The sequence below is a fragment of the Ictidomys tridecemlineatus genome, chromosome 6 (genome assembly GCF_052094955.1).
Source record: "Ictidomys tridecemlineatus isolate mIctTri1 chromosome 6, mIctTri1.hap1, whole genome shotgun sequence".
NCBI classification, from domain to species: domain Eukaryota; kingdom Metazoa; phylum Chordata; class Mammalia; order Rodentia; family Sciuridae; genus Ictidomys; species Ictidomys tridecemlineatus.
The window spans coordinates 65534539-65553476 of NC_135482.1; the positions used below are offsets into that span (position 1 = coordinate 65534539).

General features: G+C 44.6%; 2 protein-coding genes and 1 long non-coding RNA gene across 14 annotated transcripts in view; 2 read left to right on the top strand and 1 right to left on the bottom strand.

Annotated features, from left to right (window-relative positions):
• Positions 1 to 7358: 7358 nt before the first annotated feature.
• On the top strand, positions 7359 to 10606 carry Rhebl1 (RHEB like 1). Of its 3 annotated transcripts, XM_021726250.3 has the most exons (9): positions 7371 to 7690; positions 8243 to 8314; positions 8665 to 8732; positions 9003 to 9085; positions 9172 to 9228; positions 9404 to 9451; positions 9887 to 9968; positions 10102 to 10187; positions 10506 to 10606. In XM_021726250.3, exons 1-9 carry the CDS (start codon positions 7639 to 7641, stop codon positions 10594 to 10596), a joined length of 639 nt encoding a protein of 212 aa, XP_021581925.1. In that variant the 5' UTR covers positions 7371 to 7638; the 3' UTR covers positions 10597 to 10606. The 3 variants fall into 3 exon arrangements, with proteins under 3 accessions (XP_021581926.1, XP_021581925.1, XP_005324961.1); XM_021726251.3 differs by lacking the exon at positions 9404 to 9451 and having other exon boundaries at positions 7359 to 7690; XM_005324904.5 differs by having other exon boundaries at positions 7374 to 7690; positions 10102 to 10606.
• Positions 10607 to 14619: 4013 nt separating this feature from the next.
• On the bottom strand, positions 14620 to 17509 carry LOC144364845 (uncharacterized). The gene is made up of 2 exons (XR_013422934.1): positions 16676 to 17509; positions 14620 to 16589 (listed from the first exon to the last, which is right to left on the bottom strand). It is a non-coding gene; the product is annotated as an uncharacterized LOC144364845 (long non-coding RNA).
• The window catches only part of Kmt2d (lysine methyltransferase 2D), a 39369-nt gene continuing 37005 nt past the window's right edge, over positions 16575 to 18938 (top strand). For all 10 annotated transcript variants that reach the window (XM_078014748.1, XM_040280708.2, XM_078014753.1 and 7 more), the window contains exon 1: positions 16575 to 16804. The gene's annotated coding sequence lies outside the window, so the exon portion shown is untranslated. The remainder of the gene's footprint in view (positions 16805 to 18938) is intronic.

Here is an 18938-nt window from a genome sequence, read left to right on the forward strand (position 1 = left end):
TTCTCTAATTGATATAGATGTTGAACATATTTTCATATATTTGTTGGTCTACTGTATTTCTTCTTCTTTGCCCATTCATTGTTTTTTTTTTTTTTTTTTTTTTTTGGTGTGTGTGTGTGTGTGTGTGTTTTTGTTTGTTTTTGGTACTGGGAATTGAACTTGGGCACCCAACCACTGAGCCACATCCTTAGCCCTATTTTGTATTTTATTTAGAGACAGGGTCTCACTGAGTTGCTTAGTGCCTCACTTTTACTGAGGCTGGCTTTGAACTCATGATCCTCCTGTCTCAGCTTCCCCAGCCACTGGGATTTGCAGGCGAGCATCTGGTGTTAAGTTTATTGATTTTTTTTATATATCCTGGAAATTAACAGCATATGATTTTTAAAAAGTTGATGCCCAAAATGAGATTATTATCCATTTCCCAGTTTAATAGATTCAGAATAAAAGGTGTTGCTTGACCAACTTCAGCAAGCTTTTAGGAGTCAAGAATCAAAGGTAAGTTATAATTTAATGTATTTGCTTATATATACTTATTTGAATATGTACTGTCCTACAAAGTAATAGATTGGGCTGCAGAGTATAGCTCATGACAGAGGGTGTGATTAGCATGTGTAAGGCTCTGGGCTTGAGCATTATTATTATTTTTTTTTAAAAAATATTTATTTATTTATTTATTTTAGTTTTCGGTGGACACAACATCTTTGTTTGTATGTGGTGTTGAGGATCGAACCTGGGCCGCACGCATGCCAGGTGAGCACGCTACCGCTTGAGCCACATCCCCAGCCCCTGAGCATTAATAATAATAATAATAGATTAATTTTTTTCTGCTTTTCCATTCTTACATTTCAAGAATAGTTTTATTCAAACTTTTTTTCTCTTAAGATGAATAAAAAAACTTTTTTCACAATTGAATATGAAAATATTTATTTTCAGTATATGATGACTTGAGTCTCTCTCTCTCTCTCTCTCTCTCTCTCTCTCTTTTTTTTGAGAGAGAGAGAGAGAGAGAATTTCCTAATATTTATTTTTCAGTTTTCGGCGGACACACATCTTTGTATGTGGTGCTGAGGATCAAACCTGGGCTGCACACATGCCAGGCGAGCGTGCTACCACTTGAGCCACATCCCCAGCCCATGACTTCAGTCTCTTTTGGACTGATTCTACCTTTTGCCTGAAGGTAAAATCATCTTGTGATCATGAGGTGACAAGCATAAAAAAATGTAAAGAGAACTGCAGAAATGCCAGACCTGACATCATGGAGCAACTGGACTATTGTTACTTACCTCCAGCTTTGTTATGTGGCAAAAATAAATGTATGTGTCTAAGCTACAGAAATTTTTTTTTCTATTACAGAAGCCAAATACATTTTAATGTTCAAGTGTCTACAATGACAGAATCAGCAAATTCATGTTAGTGTAGGTTGGGTACTCAATGTCAAGGTTTCTGCAACAGATGTCATACATAGCCTCATTGTCTACTATGAAGGCACAGAGTGCTCCAGGGTGGTATGGAGAATTCCAACTTGGGCCTTAATTTTATTTTATTTTTTTTGTACCCAGGAGTGAATGAATCCTTGGGTGCTTTAAGTTGCTTAGGGCCTCACTAAGTTGCTGAGGCTGGTTTTGAACTTATGATCCTTCTGCCTGAACCTCCTGACCCTCTAAGATTACAGATGTGCATCACTCTGCCTGGTCAGCTTGGAATTCTTGCCATAACCCAACAGAGAGACACTCTGTAGTAGGTTGAAAAATAGCCATAATATTTTGCAATTCTTATAAAAAAATAGATTCTATTTCCACTGTTTTGAATCTGGGCTGAACTTGTGACTTGCTCAGACTAATAACATGTCAGAAGTCACATTGTTGGGTGAGTTCAAGAACCTAGGGCTCACAAGGCCATATGGTTTCTGACTTTTCCTTCTTGCATGCTTCTATCTCCAAGTCAGGAAGCCTCAGACTGGCTCCTAAAGTGTTTTTTTTTTTTTTTTTTTAATTTATTTTTTTTTAGTTGTAGTTGGACATAATACCTTTATTTTTTATTTATAATGCGGTGCTGAGGATCGAACTCAGGGCCTTGCACATGAGAGGTGAGTGTTCTACCACTGAGCCACAATCGCAGCCCCTCCTAAAGTGTTTTGACATGGAAAGAGAGAAGTGGTGATGGGGAAGACTGACACAGGTGATAGCGAGCCCCAAGTGCCTTGACTTGTGAGTGAAATCCTTTTAGGCTGTCCATTTCCAGTAGCACATTCAGCTGACTATTGCTACATGTATGATTTAATGATTCCAGGAGAGGGAATAGAAGAATAACCAATTCAACCAACAGATTTCTGTTATTGTTTAAGCTACTAAGTTTTTTTTAAGCTACAAAGTTTTGATCCTATTTATTACATTGCAATGATAATCAGTAGGGAAGTTTCCCATAACTATAGAAAACCAAGAAACCCTAAAGCCCTGTGCAACAGAATTCACTGGAGAGAAAATGCAACATAATTATATAATTATAATTATAATTATAGAGATATTCTCATATTTATTTATTTATTTATTTGTGGTAGTGGGGATTGAACAGGGACACTTTACCACTGAGCTACAATTTCAATCCCAGTTCTTTTATTTAAAAAAATTTTTTTAGTTGTCAATGGACATTTATTTTATTTATTTATATGTGGTACTGAGACTCAAACCCAGAGCCTCACACATGCTAGGCAAGTGCTCTACCACTGAGCTACAATCCCAGCCCTTAATCCCAGCTCTTTTATTTTTTATTTTTATTTTTTAAATCAGAAGACCTGGCAACACATAAGACCAATTAATTTTTTTAATATATATTTTTTTAAAGAGTGAGAAAGAGAGAGAATTTTAATATTTATTTTTTAGTATTTGGCGGACACAACATCTTTGTATGTGGAGCCGAGGATTGAACCTGGGCAGCGCGAATGCCAGGCGAGAGAGCGCTACCACTTGAGCCACATCCCCATCCCGCAGCTCTTTTATTTTTTAAATTCTGTTTCACTAAGTTGCTTTGGGCCTCACTAAAATGACGAGGCTAGCCTCAAACTTGCAATCCTTCTTTCTGTCTTGATCTTCAGAGTCACCAGGATTACAGGTGTGTATCAATTTACCTGGCAGATGTTTTCACTTTTTACAGAGATACTTAAAACATTTTTCTGGGAATTTTTTAATCTTTATTTTGTCTCAGTTGTTTGAGACATAGCACTGTATGGTGTTATTACTAACAATGTCATTGTAAACCTATTTATCTACATTAGGATAGTTTGCTTCCTTTATTTTTGGTCCTGTATTGGTGATCTTGGTATAACTGTAATCTTTACCTAGTGACCATTTGTACATTATTTAAAAAAATAACTGATAAACTGGGCATGATGGCTCACACCTGTAATCCCAGCTACTCAGTTGGACTGAAAGTAATTTAGCATAGCCTTAAGCAATTTAGTGAGTTTAAAAGAACTGGGAATGTGGCTCAGTGATAATGCACTCCTTGGTTCAGTCCCTAGTATTAAAAAAAGTGATATTTAATGAGCAAATATTTATTTTTCTTACATGCTAAGCATACACTCTACCACTGAACTATACCCCCAGACTCATGAACAAATATTGAACAAATAAAAACCTTGGTCCTAAAGTTATATAGGTTTTGTAGATTGAATCAAGAAACATTTTTTTCTTTATTTATCTTGGTGCTGGGGACTGAAACCATGGCTTATGTGCATGACAGTCAAATACTTTACCATTGAGCTACATCCTAGCCTAAGCATTTCATTCTTCCTTTTTTTCTTTTCTTTTCTCTCCTTCCTTCCTTCCTTCCTTCCTTCCTTCCTTCCTTCCTTTCTTTTTTGATATGAGGAATTAAATCCTGTCACTTTACCACTGAGTTACATCTCCAGTCTTTTTATTTATTTATATTTTGATCATATAAATAAATAAATAAATAAATAAAAAAGACTGGAGATGTAACTCAGCTAAATTGCTGAGGGTCTCACTTTTGCCCAGGTTCACCTTCAACTTATGATGCTTCTGCCTCAGTCTCTCAAGTCACTGGAATTACAGGCATGCACTACCACACTTATTGGCCCTATTTATTTCGAATCATCTCATCTTTTGTCTTCCTTTACTATAGAGGTTAGAAAGGAAAATGGTAAAATTTCTGGACTCCCTTACAGCTACAGATGGTCATATGGTACAGTTTTATTCAAGGAGACAATCTGCTAAAGATATTCCCTCCACATGTAAACAGAAAAGGCCACAAGAGGAGAAAGCCCTTTATCTGATCTCTTTCACTTTGCTGTGTACCACCATACCTGATTCACAGCAAGAGTCTGAAGATGAGTTAATGAAGAGACTATTTACAGAGGTGTGGACAGAGTACAGGAAAGCAATAGTGAGTAGAATAGTAACCCAAGGTGTATAACATAGGCCCATCACAACTGTAGGCATGAGGAGTGAGGACAGGGGTTACAGCAAACCAGGAGAGAGCTGAGTGAGAGGTAGCTTCCTCAAGAGGTGCTTTGACCTTCAGAGGGGTCCCAGCCACCCTCCTCTTTCATTCTAATCTCCTTTGAGTGCTTCCCTTTGTTTAAGCTCCACAGAGAGTCAGAGGGAAAAGTCTCCTGGACACAAATCAAGGTAAAAAATATTGAAGAATTAATCTGGAGGTAAAAACACCACATAGGCATCTATCTTTTTCTTTTTTCTTTTCTTACATCTACAGAACTCAACACACAGTGAGAGTCCTGGCAAAAAGTAGGAGATGAATCCATTTTTATTTGCATTTAATTGAATTTAGTTATCTGTTCTGTCCTACAGTACTCACAACCCAATCTGAAATCACCATCAACCTTATTCATGCATAAAATCCAACATAAAATTGCTAGTCTGCAAATAACTTCTTTTTTACCCAATAGCAAAAGATATTTGGATCCTTTCCTGAGGCCAGATTAGGAGTGGTTTTTTGAAGCAACTTTTGTAGATCTAGATTTAAAAAACATATTAGAAATGCAAAATAAACTGGGTGTTGTGGCATGCGCTTTTTCCTTCTTTTTTCTTTTCTTTCTTTTTCTTTTCTTTTTTTTTTTTTTTTTAGAAGAAGGTCTTGTTAAAATTACCTAGGTTAGTCTTGAACTTGCTATCCTGCCTCAGCCTCCTAAGTAGCTGGAATTACAAGTGTGTACCACCACACCTTTAGGTGTGTGTGTTTACACTATTTTTTTTTTTTTTTTACGATGGGGTCTTGTTACTCATGAGTTAAAGCCATCCTCCACCTCAGCCTCTGAAGTAGCTGGACATGTGTGTTGTCATCCTGCCTGGCTCAACATTTATATATTGATGAATGAATAAATTAAAATAATTATCAATGTTAGTTTTGTAGTAAATATAAAGTGAGATAACAATAAAATGCACTTAGTACATAGTAGAACTCTATAAATTTAAGTGTTTTCCCTCTCCCTTCCCCATGTCCAATAATTCAACAAGTCGGCTTGACCTCAGTTTTCAAACATATCTTTTCTCTTTACTTAATTATTACTACCATTCTAGCCAAACCAACCTTATCTCCCATCTAGACTACAGTAATAGTTTCTTTCTTAGCTGATCTCTCCACCTTCTTTCTTGCTCCAGTTCCCATCAAACTCCAATCTCTCCAGAGTGAGGAAGATCTTTTAGAATTGCTTTTTTTTTTTTTTTTTTGGATGGTGGAGTTGTGCTGGGATGGAACCCAGGGTCTCAGGATGCAGTCTGGCTGGGCACAAAATAACCGAGCTTCCACAAAGCCTTGTAGGTTCAAACAGCAACTCTTTATTTCCGAACTCTCACCAGCACTCTACACACACTTTCCGGGAACATATTCCCACGCCAATTTTCACAGAACCCAGCGAAAACTCAACAGGAACTCCGAAGTAGCCGGAGCCCTAGGCAGCAGGATCCTCCCTAATCCCAGAGCCGCCCTATTCCCCCCAGGATCCGCCCTAATCCCGGAGCAGGGTCACCTTTCAACCATTCCCTCTAGCAAAATACCAGGTGTCATTCCCACTAAACTGTGGCTCTCAACAGTCTCATGCACAAAAGCATGTGCTCTACCATTGAATTACATCCTTAGCACTAGAAACAGTTCTGATGATGTCATTTCTAAACCAGATTAAACATCTTTAGGTATTTAATTAACCTGGACTTCTTTATGTTGTTTGGTCTCTACTTTCCTCTTAAACTTCATATGCTTTAGGCTAATTGGCTTTTCCCCCCACCATCCTGGAATTAACAAAATTTATTTCCATTTTAGCACTTTAGCATTAATGGATTCTTCTTTTGGAATATTCAGCTAGTTAACTCCTTGTTGCCATTCAGATATCAGTTTTAAGGGGGACTCCCTCTGAGAAGGAGTATCACTAATCAGAAGTGGTAATTTCTTATCATACCACCTTTAATAGCACTTAACACTGCACTGTTTTATTTATTTATTTACTTTTTGTCTATATGTTTGTTTCTCCCTCAATAATTCCCCCCCCCCTCGTGCTGGGGATTGAATCCAGGGCTTCCTACATGTCACACTGATCTATAACCCCAGACCCTCTCCTCAATAAATTTTTTTTTTAATTTTAATATTTATTTTTTAGTTTTCGGCAGACACAACATCTTTGTGTGTATGTGGTGCAGAGGATCGAACCCGGGCCGCACGCATGCCAGGCGAGCGCCCTACCACTTGAGCCACATCCCCAGCCCTCCTCAATAAATTTTAAGCTTTGTGAGAATAGAGACCTTGTCTGATATGTTCATCTCTCCATCTCCAAAGTTGGAGCGATGTCTGGAACTTGTAGTATATGCCTAATAAATATTCGCTGAATAAATGAGCGCACTACTTATGACGACGACGACGACAACAACAACTCAAACTAGTCGGTTACACATTCTTGCAAATTTTCCAAGAACAAGAATTGCAGTTCCAAGCCCCTGGGTTCCATCCCAGAACCGGAAAAAGAAAAATCCTGGAAGACTGGGAAACCTAAAAACAAAAGATCTGGGGTTGCAGGCTGAAGAAGCGAAGAAAAAAATTCATGAACTTTGGCTTTTCTTTCCTAGCCAAAGACCCCAGAGACCTTGCAAAAGGGAGGCCTAGAATCTTTTGACTAGACACTCAGACTCAATCACGCTGGGTATTTTCCATCTATGATACTTTGTAGCCACTCCTGTCGGGCTGCAAATGCGCAAATACCTTTAGGACCCCGTGTTCCATTCTGTTTCTTTATGAATGAACCGGCTCAAATCGACGCACGCGCAGCTCCCGGTTCTCCCGCTCCACGTGAGGCCCACCAGTCCCTCTAGCACGGCGGCCCCGCCCTCATCCATTCTAATAGACGAATGATGAGAGGCCTGGGGGGCGGAGCCCGAAGCCACCAGGTTCTGTAGTTCCCCGGGCGCCCGGCTCCCTCGCGTTAGTCTTGCTGTGTTGTGATCACGTGGCCGACTTCGGGCGCGGCGCTTGTTTTGGTTTTTCTTTAGCTTGCCTCTGGAAGCTTTGGGGTGAACAATTTTCCTGCACCGGTTGCCGTGCCTGCCTACATCCAGACCTCTTCTTCGGGCTCTCTTAGCCCGCAGTTCTGCATGCCCCTTGGGGCGGGTTCCTGCCATGCCGTTGGTCCGCTACAGGAAAGTGGTCATCCTCGGATACCGCTCTGTAGGTGAGTCTCCGCCCTGCAAAGAACAGGAACGCACCGCAGCTTTGTGGCCAGGAGAGGCGCGCTGTCGCGGGAACTTGACCCAGTGCCTAGTGTTTAGAGCGAGGGATGGAGGAAAAAAGGTTGGTGTGTTGAAGGCTGCAGGAAGCCGTAGCTTATAAGGGTTAATGTGGACTTGACTGCAGGAACATCTGAGAGGTCCTCAGCGTTATCCTGGGAGTAGAGATGGGGTCCGGACTCGAAGGTGTGGGCAAAGTCACAAGTGTCCTGGGGCAGTGAGGACGCTCCTAGGAATATCGAATCTTCCCGGGAGTGAGGTGGGGTAGGGAAAGGTGGCAGGAAAGGCTTCCTGCCGCGCTGCTGTATGCACCCGGGAGCCAAAGCGAAGAGACAAGGCGAAAAGATGGTGAAGGTAGCGTAAGAGAAAGTCTTTGTTGGGGCGCTCACAGACTAGGGTACTGATTTGGGGTACTATTTGGTCCTGAGCCACAGTCCTAAAGGACTGAGGATGTGAATGTGGAGGGATGTTTTACATACTACTTCTGCACTTTACAGGGAAGACATCTTTGGCACATCAATTTGTGAAAGGCGAGTTTTTGGAAGGCTATGATCCTACAGTGGAGAATAGTGAGTAGTTTGTCCTTTCGTGTGAAGGGGATATAACCTGGAGGGCTTGGGTGCCTCACCCAACTCCATAATTTGGGATTTTCCTGTTGTCAAGGGGCTCCTTTATTTAGTTGTTAAAACTAATCTCCTCTTGCAATCTTGTTCTGTGGGTGAATAGAGTATGGATTTGCAAGGTACTATGTCCAGAATAGTGTAGATATAGACAGTAAGAGTCCTAGCATGTCACTTTAGTTTCCTGGAGAGCTCCCTGGACCTGGTACATCTATGTCACCTCCAGAGTTAAGAATGTATGGGGTACACATTGCTGGCTGTACAAGGCACCTCACAGTCAAGTTTTCTTTTCTTTTCAGCTTACAGCAAGATAGTGACTCTTGGCAAAGATGAGTTTCACCTACACCTGGTGGACACAGCAGGGCAGGTACCAGTTGGGGCAGGGTATTCAAATGTGGTAGTTTAGCCCTAGGAAGTAAAGTTTGGCAGCTTTTGTGGTTCATGTGTAAAATAGTATTGGATGAAAAGCATTTTAGCTGCTAACACTGTTTGTAGGGCTCATTAGAGCTGTTCCATAAACTTATTGGATAGAAGTGACTGGAGTGGGGAGTGCCCCAAGAACAATGGACACTGTCCCATCGACCTTTGCCATCTGAGTGGTGTGGATCTAGGTACTAATGTTTCTATTTATTGTCAGGATGAGTACAGCATTTTGCCCTATTCATTCATCATTGGGGTCCATGGTTATGTCCTTGTGTATTCTGTCACCTCTCTACATAGGTAAGTAAACAAAGTTGTGGGGGACCTGGGAGGACATGAGGACTGTCTCAGAATTAGGATTATAGCTCCATTTCTTGTGCTTAAAGCTTCCAAGTCATTGAGAGTCTGTACCAAAAGCTACATGAAGGGCATGGGAAAACCCGGTAAGTGGGCTGAAGGGGGTTGGAGGAGCAGAGGGGTGAATTGTCTAAATTAGAAAGGAGGCTAGTACATAGATAATGCCTAGTCTGATGGGGATTTGTCAAGCCTTGATTTGAAGGTGGTTGGGGTCCATAGAGAATGAGAGGGGAGCCTATAGTCACTGCCATCTCCTCACAGGCTGCCAGTGGTGCTAGTGGGGAACAAGGCAGATCTCTCTCCAGACAGGTATGTAAGTCTCTGCTGCTCAGGGTTAAGGAAAGTGAGTTAGACTAGGAATCAGTTAAGCTCTAGTCCTATCCCTACTACTGACTCAAATAAACTATTTCACCTCTCTTCATTTCTAACTAGAGGGTTAAGAGAAGATAACCCTTCTATCACAAAAGCCACAGTTAGAGTATTTCAAGTCTCAGTCCTTTTTTTTTAAACTCCCTGTGGTTCTGGGGATTGAACCCAGGCCTTGTGCATGTGAGGCAGGCATTCTACTGAGCTATATCCCCAGCTGCAAGACTCAGCCCTTTGTTTACCTATATCTCTTTCCTCAACCTTTGTTGCAAACTTTGGAGAGATGGGAAGTATCAGAGAAGTCTAGATTCTAAAGATTTTGCAGAGAACTTGGGTACATTGTTATCGTCCATTTTTATGTCCCAAATTTACTTTCAGAGAGGTACAGGCAGTTGAAGGGAAGAAATTAGCAGAGTCCTGGGGTGCGACATTTATGGAGTCATCTGCTCGAGAGACTCAGGTACTGGGAAGGTGGTGGGGATAGCAGTTTCTTCCTTATACATTGCTTGGTGGTGGGGATGGAAGGGGAATGGGGCATTCACCTCAGAGCTGGCACCAAACTGACTTTTGCCCTGAATGCTTATCCCATATAGCTGACTCAAGGCATCTTCACAAAAGTCATCCAGGAGATTGCTCGTGTGGAGAATTCCTATGGGCAAGAGCGACGATGCCGTCTCATGTGAGCCCTTGGGTGTGGGGTAACTCCCTTGTTGCTGCCTCTAGCACTTGCTGGGTTCCACTGGGGGACAGACCCTCTGGACTTCATGGATAGCTGCCAGCTATTCCTAGCCCTCTGGGCACACAGTGTGGTACCTCATATTTGCACAATTTCCACAGGCTCCAGTGGCCTGGGTGTCAATGTTTACAAAGGGCAAGGATGTCTCATGGGCACTGGCCTCTCTAGACCCTTTTTTCCTCTAAATGAATTCTCTTAGAACCTGTGGGTTGGTATATGAGTCCTGGGCATTGTTTATCCAGGACTCATCCTCCTGTATAGGTTTTTGGTGTTGCCTGGGCAAGAAGAGCTGGGGACTCCTGAAGAAGAGTTGGCTCCCTGGTGTGACAATGTATATATGCAAATAAACTGAGAAATCTTTAGTTGTTGACTTTTCTGTATCTGAGAAGCTCAGGACCAGTATTCCTTTTCCAAAGAGTGATGGTCTTTGGTGGGAAATCATTCCTCCTACCTCATTCCTACTCCTTACTCCTCATTTATTAAGGGCCATTACCCTAAGACTTACCACCTGCCTTTCTCACCTTTCTGCTAGGTTCTTCTCTACAGTACTGAGTTTTTGTTGGTTACTCCACCCATCCAAGTTAGGCTCTTAACATTCCCTTATCTACAGAAACACCACCCTCTAGTGGCCACCTGCCATATGCTGATCTAGCTGTTGTCTCTGGGGCCTTAGTACTTGGCTGAGACTCCTGGTAGAATTTGGGGGGGAGAAAAAAGAGGAAGTTCCTCATTCCTTATAATGTGAAAATGAAGGTAAAGACTAAAAGTGTTGTGAAGATTTTGATTTCCCCAAGAAAGTTAAGAAAGTCAGAAATAATGCTTCTGGTGCATATCAGCCTCTTTGCCCCTAGTCCCTTTCATTATAATATGCATTCTTTGCTCTTTTTATGCTTTTTAATTTTTTTGCACTGTTCACATTTTGGGGGGCATGCTACGTGTTTTAGCTGCCAAAGGATATTGTTTTTGTCCTTTTTCAACAACTTACCACCTTAGAATGAGGATGGCTATCTATTTCAGCTAGAAAGGTTTGGGTCTCTTTGCCTCAGTTTATATACATACATACATAAACACTATATACATATTTTAGTTGTCAATGGACCTTTATTTATCTATATGCAGTGCTGAGAATTGAACCCCATGCCTCACACATGCCAGGCAAGTGCTCTACCACTGAGCCCCGACCCCAGCACCTCTGTCTCAATTTTTTAAAATTTATTTTATTTTTGGTACCAGGAATTGAAGCCAAGGGTGCTTAAGCACTGAGACACATCCCCAGCTCCCCTCACTCCCCCGCCCTTTTTTAGACAGGGTCTTGCTAAATTGCTGAGGCTGCCTTTGAACTTGTAATCTTCCTGCCTCAGCCTCCCAAGTAGCTGAGATTGGAGGCATGCACCACCCTATCCAGCTGCCTGTTTTTCCTGACTCTCTTTCTCATAACCCAAGAGTCTAACTGGCCCAGCTTCTCTTCCAACAAAACGGATTATTTGAATGGTATCATAAATGTATAAGGAGGATGAACTACCCCATCAGTGCACTTACTTGGTGGCGGTGAGAAATGGACAAAAATTTTTTTTTTTTTTTTTTTTTTTTTGTGGTACTGGGGACTCTTAGCTACATTCCTAGTCCTTTTTAAAAATATATATATTTTGTGGGCTGGGGATGTGGCTCAAGCGGTAGCGCGCTCGCCTGGCATGCGTGTGGCCCGGGTTCGATCCTCAGCACCACATACCAACAAAGATGTTGTGTCCGCCGAGAACTAAAAAAATAAATATCAAAAATTCTCTCTCTCTCTCTCTCTCCCTCTTTAAAAAATAAATAAATAAATAATATATATATATTTTTAGTTGTAGATGAACCCACACAGTATCTTTATTTTTTATTTTATTTTTTTTTTAAAGAGAGAGTGAGAGAGGAGAGAGAGAGAGAATTTTTAATATTTATTTTTTAGTTCTCGGCGGACACAACATCTTTGTTGGTATGTGGTGCTGAGAATCGAACCCGGGCCGCACGCATGCCAGGCAAGCGCGCTACCGCTTGAGCCACATCCCCAGCCCCAGTATCTTTATTTTTATGTGGTGCTGAGGATTGAGCCCAGTGCCTCACACATGCAAGGCAATCTCTTTACCACTGAGTTACAGTTCCAGCTCTCCCAGTCCTTTTTATTAAAAAAAAATTTATTATTTTTGGTTTTGAGGATTGAACCCAAAGGTGCTTTAGCACTGAGCCACATCTCAGTATGTTGCTTAGTGCCTCTAAATTGCTGAGTCTGGCCTTGAATTTATAATCCTCCTGTCTCAGACTCCCAAGTCTCTGGAATTGCAGGCATGTGCTACCAGGCCTGGCTATTTTTTGAGATGGGGTATCACCAAGTTGTCCAAGCTGGGCCCAAATCTGTGATCCGGGCTGGGTATGTGGCTCAAGCAGTAGCACACTCGCCTGGCATGCGTGGGGCACTGGGTTCGATCCTCAACACCACATAAAAATAAAATAAAGATATTGTGTCCACCTAAAAACACTAAAAAATAAATATTAAAAAAAAAAAATCTGTGATCCTTTGCTCCAGTCTCCTGAGTTGCTTGTATTACAAATGTGTACCACCATGCCCAGCTAGGTGGGATTTTTTTTTTTTTAATAATTTTTTTTTTTAATATTTATTTTTTAGTTCTCGGCAGACACAACATCTTTGTTGATATGTGGTGCTGAGGATCGAACCCAGGCCGCACGCGTGCCAGGTGAGCGCGCTACCGCTTGAGCCACATCCCCAGCCCAAGGTGGGATTTTTTTAAAAAAAATTTTTAAACATTTTTATTCATTGTTGATGAATTTTTAAATTTTATTTATTTATTGGTATTTGGTGCTGAGAATTGAACCCAGTGCCTCACACATGCTAGGCAAGTGCTCTACCACTCAGCCACAATCCCAGCCCGCTAGGTGGGATTTTTAGCCATGACCTTGTCAGTATTTGGCTCCAGTCTTATTGCTGAAAATGATGTTTTGTCATGCTGATTTTTCAAAGTCCTATTTTTGCTTCTCTGATACAGAATCTAACAAGAAATAAGGCCTCTAGAAAAAAATATATACCCCAAAGAGCAATCTCAGTGACTTAGGAGGTTTCTTAAGGCCATCATCATCCTCTCTTTACTTTTTACTTGGAAGCCCCAAGTCACATATGGCATACAATTAGGTCCTTCTGCACATCTGGTAAGGATTCTCATTACAGGAACCTACCACTGCCATTTTCATAAAGCCTGGGATAGACTTTATAGACATCTGAGATTTTTCTAGATGTTTATCAATAAGCAATCCCAGGGCCTGAAAACCTTGAGTTATTAGTGGTTAATAGCTTCTCCATTTAGCATTGTAACCTTGGGCAGTCACTTAAAGTCTCTGAGCCTCAGCATCTTACATAGTGTGGTTAAATCTGCTTCAGACGGTTGAGATGAGAATTAAATGAGGTAATATACATAATACTTTGCATAGGTCATCATACATACAAGCCCTTAAGAAATGGTGGCTATCAGCTGGGTGCAGTGGTGCATACCTGTAATTCCAGCAGCTTGAGAGGCTGAGGCAGGAGGATCCCAATTAAAGTCATCTTCAGCAATTTAGCAAGGCCCTAAGCAACTTAGTGAGACCCTGTCTCAAAAAAATAAAAAAATGCTGGGGATGTCACTCAGTGGTTAAGTGCCCTTGGGTTCAATCCCCAGTACAAGGAAAAAAAAGTTTAAAAAAAAAATGGTAGCTATCAGTCTATAAGTCAGTGTTATTATTGGAGTTTCTAGTGAGGGTTTGCCTTTCCCTATCTCTGGGTACAGACAATAGGGAGACATCTTCCATTTTCCGACTTCTATCTCTCAATTAACTTACTATATAGCTGGGATAGATGTGGGGTCATTGCTAAAGGTTTTTCATTTTCGTTTTTTTCTGAAATGCACTTGGACAGAGCAGAGAACATGATGTCAATGTGTGCATAGTGGAGGACATACCTCGTCCTGATCCCTCCTATAACCATGACCAAGTCTTCATGACTGTCCAATATGGAAGCCCCAAGTCACATATGGCTTTATAAATTTAATTTAGTTAAAATAAAAAGTTCCTCAATAATACTACCTTCACTTCAAAGTGCTCACCTTTTCCATTGGGCCCGTGTCCTAAACTCTTCCCACAACACTAGTCCTGTACCGTTCTGCTTGCCTTTCTTCATTTTTCCTTTAAAAACAAAAAAATACTCGGGAGGCTGAGGCAGGAGGATAGCAAGTTCTAGACCAGCCAGAGCAACTTATGAAGACCCAGTCTCAAAATAAAAAATTCAAAAGGCTGGGGATGTAAACCATTTGTAGTGACCCCCTCCCCCACAATATTCAGTACAGCTAAAAAAACACACACAATGTTTTTAATCAACAAAACATGGCCTTTGGTTTGAAGCATGGCTCAGCTTCTCACTAGATGTGACTTCCTGGGCAATTTTATCTCTTTTAGTCTCAATCTTCATCGGTAATATGGAGATCGTTCCATGCAATTCATAATACAAGTGAGGAATAACTAGGAAGATATAAAGTATCTACACATTGTTAGTTTGTCTCCTACCTGCCCCAAGTGTACAGCTCATACAGAAAGTCACTCCTATTGCTTCCTCTCATCCAGACTTGGGGTGGAGGTGCCCGCCAAGAGTGTGTTCTGGAATCTTTTTCAGAGTAACAGTACTCCCGCCAGGTAGTAGCAAAGCTACCTTAGTTTACTTAAAAAGAAAAAAAAAGGGGACAGAGGGCCTGAAGATTCACTAGAGTTGGGGGTAGGAGCACTCTGAAAAGGAAGAGAAGGAAGCTCTGCATTGATGTTTTGATGGGGAAGCGGTGTGTGTGTGTGTGGCAATTGTGAGGGCACCGACCGTCCTTACTCAAGAAGGGGTCTGGGAGCCAGAAAGGAAAGACTAGGAACTCGTCCAGAGTTCTTTGGGCCCCCGAACGTGGCAAGAACACACCCTATACAGCGCCAGGCGCCGTGCCTCACTTTCTCCATTTGCGGACTCCAGTTCCCAGGATGCAGAGCAGCGTCCAATCTCCTGGCTCTTTTTCCATCCCCCTCCCGGGAAAGATTGCCCCTGGCCAAGACAAGGGGGCAGCTGCAGTTTCAGAAACCAACGACTGCAAGGGAATGGAATTAGAAAGTGACCAGAATTCCAGTTTCACCGTCCAGAAGGTAAGGAAGACAGCTCCAGAACTGGGGCGACGAGCAGGGGGGCTTCATTCCCACGTGTCTGCACAGCGGCCGGTCTGGCGCAGTCGGGGTTAACCTGTGGCGGAGGGATCCCGTAACGTGTGCGTAGAACTGCAGAGTCACAGCCTTTCCTCCGAGAGGGCCGTATCCCTACGCCGCCCCGCTCCAACACAAAATAGGGCCGCATCTTATCCTTTCTCCCCTTCTTGAGTGGGGCTCCCCGGGCAAAAGGTCCCGGAGGATCCCACACCAGAGGCTTCACGAATCTCCGCGACTGCTGCCCAGATCTCGGGCCAGGAAATAGCCCCTTCGCAGGAACCACCCTACCGGCCGAACAGGAGGCGGAGGGGGGGGGGGAGGCGGAGCGGCGCCGCGCTGCACTACTTTCCTCTCCGGTTGCAAATGGCTGCCTCGTTCCCCACTTTCCGCTCAGTTTCCTGACCCCTTGGCGCCGGGAGCCGGGGTTGGGCCATGCACCTCTAGGCCCCCCGCGATCACAGCCAACTGGGGGTCAAGGGGGTGCAGCCGACCTGAGCCGGCCAGGCCGGGGGCGGGGCAGCTCCGGAGGCCAGAGGGGAAGGGAGGCGAGCGCAGGGCCTGGAGCGGCCGGAGGGGAGCGGGCAGAGGGCTCGCACCGCCCGCCCCTTCCTCTTCCTCGCCCACCTACCCTCCTCCCTTCCCCGGGGGGAGCAGAAGGTGGGGGACTCGAAGCCGCCGGAGGCGAGCGCTCGGGGTCGGGGAGCCCGGCGCTGGGTGTGTGTCAGGTTCAACCCCGCGGCCCCGCCGGCTCCGCGTCGCGGTAGCTCGCGCGGCCCCGGGGCGCCGGCCGGGCGGGGAGAGGGGCTCGGCGCTGCTGTGAGGGTCTCACGTTCCATCCGGGCCCGGCGCGGGGCGGCGCGGCATTCCTTCCGGGCTGCTGGGGAGGCGCCTCGACGTTCCATCTGGAGAGCCTCGACGTTCCGCCCGAGCCCGGCGCGGGCGGCCGGGGCGCTGGCCGGGCCCTAGGACTGAGAAGCCGCCCGGCGACGCGGATGCGGAGCCTTCTTGCCCAAGATCAAAGCCACCGGTGCTCTCTTTGTGTCCGCTCGGGATTCGCCGCCCTGGGGCTGTCCATGGAAACCTAAACTGCTGGAACCCGAGGCAGAGAACCCCTCTTTGGCTTCTTGCTTTTTTTTGGGGGGGTGGGGAGGGTGGCCACTCCGACCTGGATTTACCGTTCTTGGCCCCCCTAAGCCCCCCCGTGCGGGGGGCGACTGTGATCGCTCTGGCGGTTGGAGGTCGGGGAGCGGCCCGGGCTCTGGCCATGTTCTCGGATGAGGATTTCTGGATCGCCCTGTGAAGAGGTGAGTGAAGTCCGCCCGGCCAGGGCCCAGAAAGGGTTGGACTGGGGGCACAGCCAGATGGACTATCTTGGCCTGTGCTGGCCTTAGGTTGGAGAAGGGGGTGCCAGAGCTGGGGAGGGTTCTTTTGGCAGGGTCTGTCAGGGGAACCTGAGCCAGTCGTTAGGGCAGAATCGAGGCCTGGTGGCTTGGGGTGTGCCTCTTTAAAGACTGGGGGTTCAGGGAAACAGGGAGTTTGGGAACCTGTCCAGATAGTCTCTCTGCCCGTTTATTTTTGTGTTGGGGGGAGTTCCACCAAATTAAGACCCAGGCCATGGTGCCAGCACCAATCCCAGTCTGCTGCTTCTCCCCGCAGGGTTCCCGTGGGTCTTGGGACAGAACAACTTGGGATGGGGGGAGGGTGCCACTGCCAGGTCGGACTTACTGCCAGATTGGACTTTAAGGTTGTTCCTACTCAGCCAGGCACCAGTGCAGTCTCTGAGAAACTCAAGGAGCCCTAGGTCCTTCACCAGGTCTTTTTTACCTGGAGTAAAGGGGAGGGTGTGTGGATACTGACTAGTGTGATGAAGGGGTGACTGGTGAAGGAGGAGGAGGGGCTGGGGGTAGCTCTGGGCCTACTGTTCAACTTTAAACTACCCCTGCCTGGCAAAGTGACCCTAGCTAGGCCTACTGCTGTCTTAGCCTGCTTTGCCTCCCCTACTCCTGGGATGGACATAATCTCCAGGGGATTATAGAGGAGGCCGTGGAGATTTGTTTCCTGCGAATGTGGGCTGCAAAAAAATGGCTTTTGTCTCCTGCTTTCTCTGGGCCTTGTGTGGAGAGCTGGCTGCCCATGAGTCCCTAGCCAGTCCTGCAGACTCCTCCCAGACTTCTCCAACACTTTTCTGACTAAGGAATGCTAACTGGTCCTCTGATCCTATCCCAGTCCTGCAGAATAGGATGACTTGATTTGAACTTTTCTGCTGGAAGTCAGTGTGTCTAGCCCTAGCAAGTGGTGCTGGGAGAAGGGGTGTATATGCATGTGCAGGAGGTTGCAGCATGAGCCTTGTGCCTCTGACTCTGAACTCCCCAGCTAGGACAGCCTCTCTCACACCTGTCATGCTGCCCAGCAGGGATTTGGCTAGTGCATTTTGCTCCTTCACTCAACCCCCTCCAACATGCATATGTATATACTGGATCTCTTTTGAGTTTGATCTTGGAATGCAGAAAGTAGGGGTTTTGCCCTTGAACAATTTCTGAGGCAAGAGGTGGCACAGGGCTGGTGAAGTGAGGTAAGCTGTCAGCTGTGGTCTCTGCTAGTGCTTTCTGTGGAGGGTTCCTCCTGTCATCTGTATCCAAACAGCTTTCTCAGATGGGAAGTTAGCAGTGGCTTCTCTTAGGTGTGGCAAATTCTAGGATGACCCAGGGACAGTGTGGAGGGTCTTCAGAGCCAGTATTGCCATTTGAGTCTTTCCTGGAGGGCTGACCCAAAATGGGGGTGGACAGAGGTGTGGTTTGATTCTCAGGCTGGGAACCAGGAAGTCCTGAGTCCTGTTGAAGAGTTGTTCACGTAGGGGCCTGTTTCAGCCTTTCACCTCTCCAAGCCTCTATTTCCCCTGTGGCTGGGAAAATGGAGTGAAAGCTGTTAGTCTGGGATGAGTGCAAGGAGGATAGTGGGTTGAGATAAATCCCTGCTTTTCTTGCTGTTTGTTTTGGGCCTTTTAGGCATAGCATTAAGGGGTATCAGCATAGTTTTACTTCGTAGGTCAGAGGAAGCCTGCTAGGCATTATTCCACTTAGATTTAGGAAAAACCCCTTAGTGTATTAGTATGTCTGTGTTTACTGGCTGTGATTGATGGGATGTGGGAACTGTGCCTTTATTTCTTTAGATGTGTTCAGAGGCTTGAAGGTTGTGGAACTTAGCATTGAGGTGTAGATGCTGTATGGCAGGGGTGGGGAAGTAGGGATTGAGAGCTTAGGCTTCTTGGAGGTGCCTTTAGATTCTTTTTGGTACAATTTAAAGAACACTCTGCTCCTTGCTTCTTAATCTCTCATCTTCCATAGCTCCATGAATGGGACTCTTGACTATGGAGGACATTAGTATTCTGTTCCTCAAGACTGGACGAAGGTGGTTTCTGTACCTTCTTGAACATTGCCA

What these genes read in the sequence shown, in the direction of transcription:
- Rhebl1 (XM_021726250.3), top strand. Translation starts at nt 7,639, where the DNA reads ATGCCGTTGGTCCGCTACAGGAAAGTGGTCATCCTCGGATACCGCTCT. An exon ending in TGATCCTACAGTGGAGAATA is followed by an intron (nt 8,315 to 8,664) that starts GTGAGTAGTTTG and finishes TTTTCTTTTCAG; the next exon opens with CTTACAGCAAGATAGTGACT. An exon ending in GCAGATCTCTCTCCAGACAG is followed by an intron (nt 9,452 to 9,886) that starts GTATGTAAGTCT and finishes ATTTACTTTCAG; the next exon opens with AGAGGTACAGGCAGTTGAAG.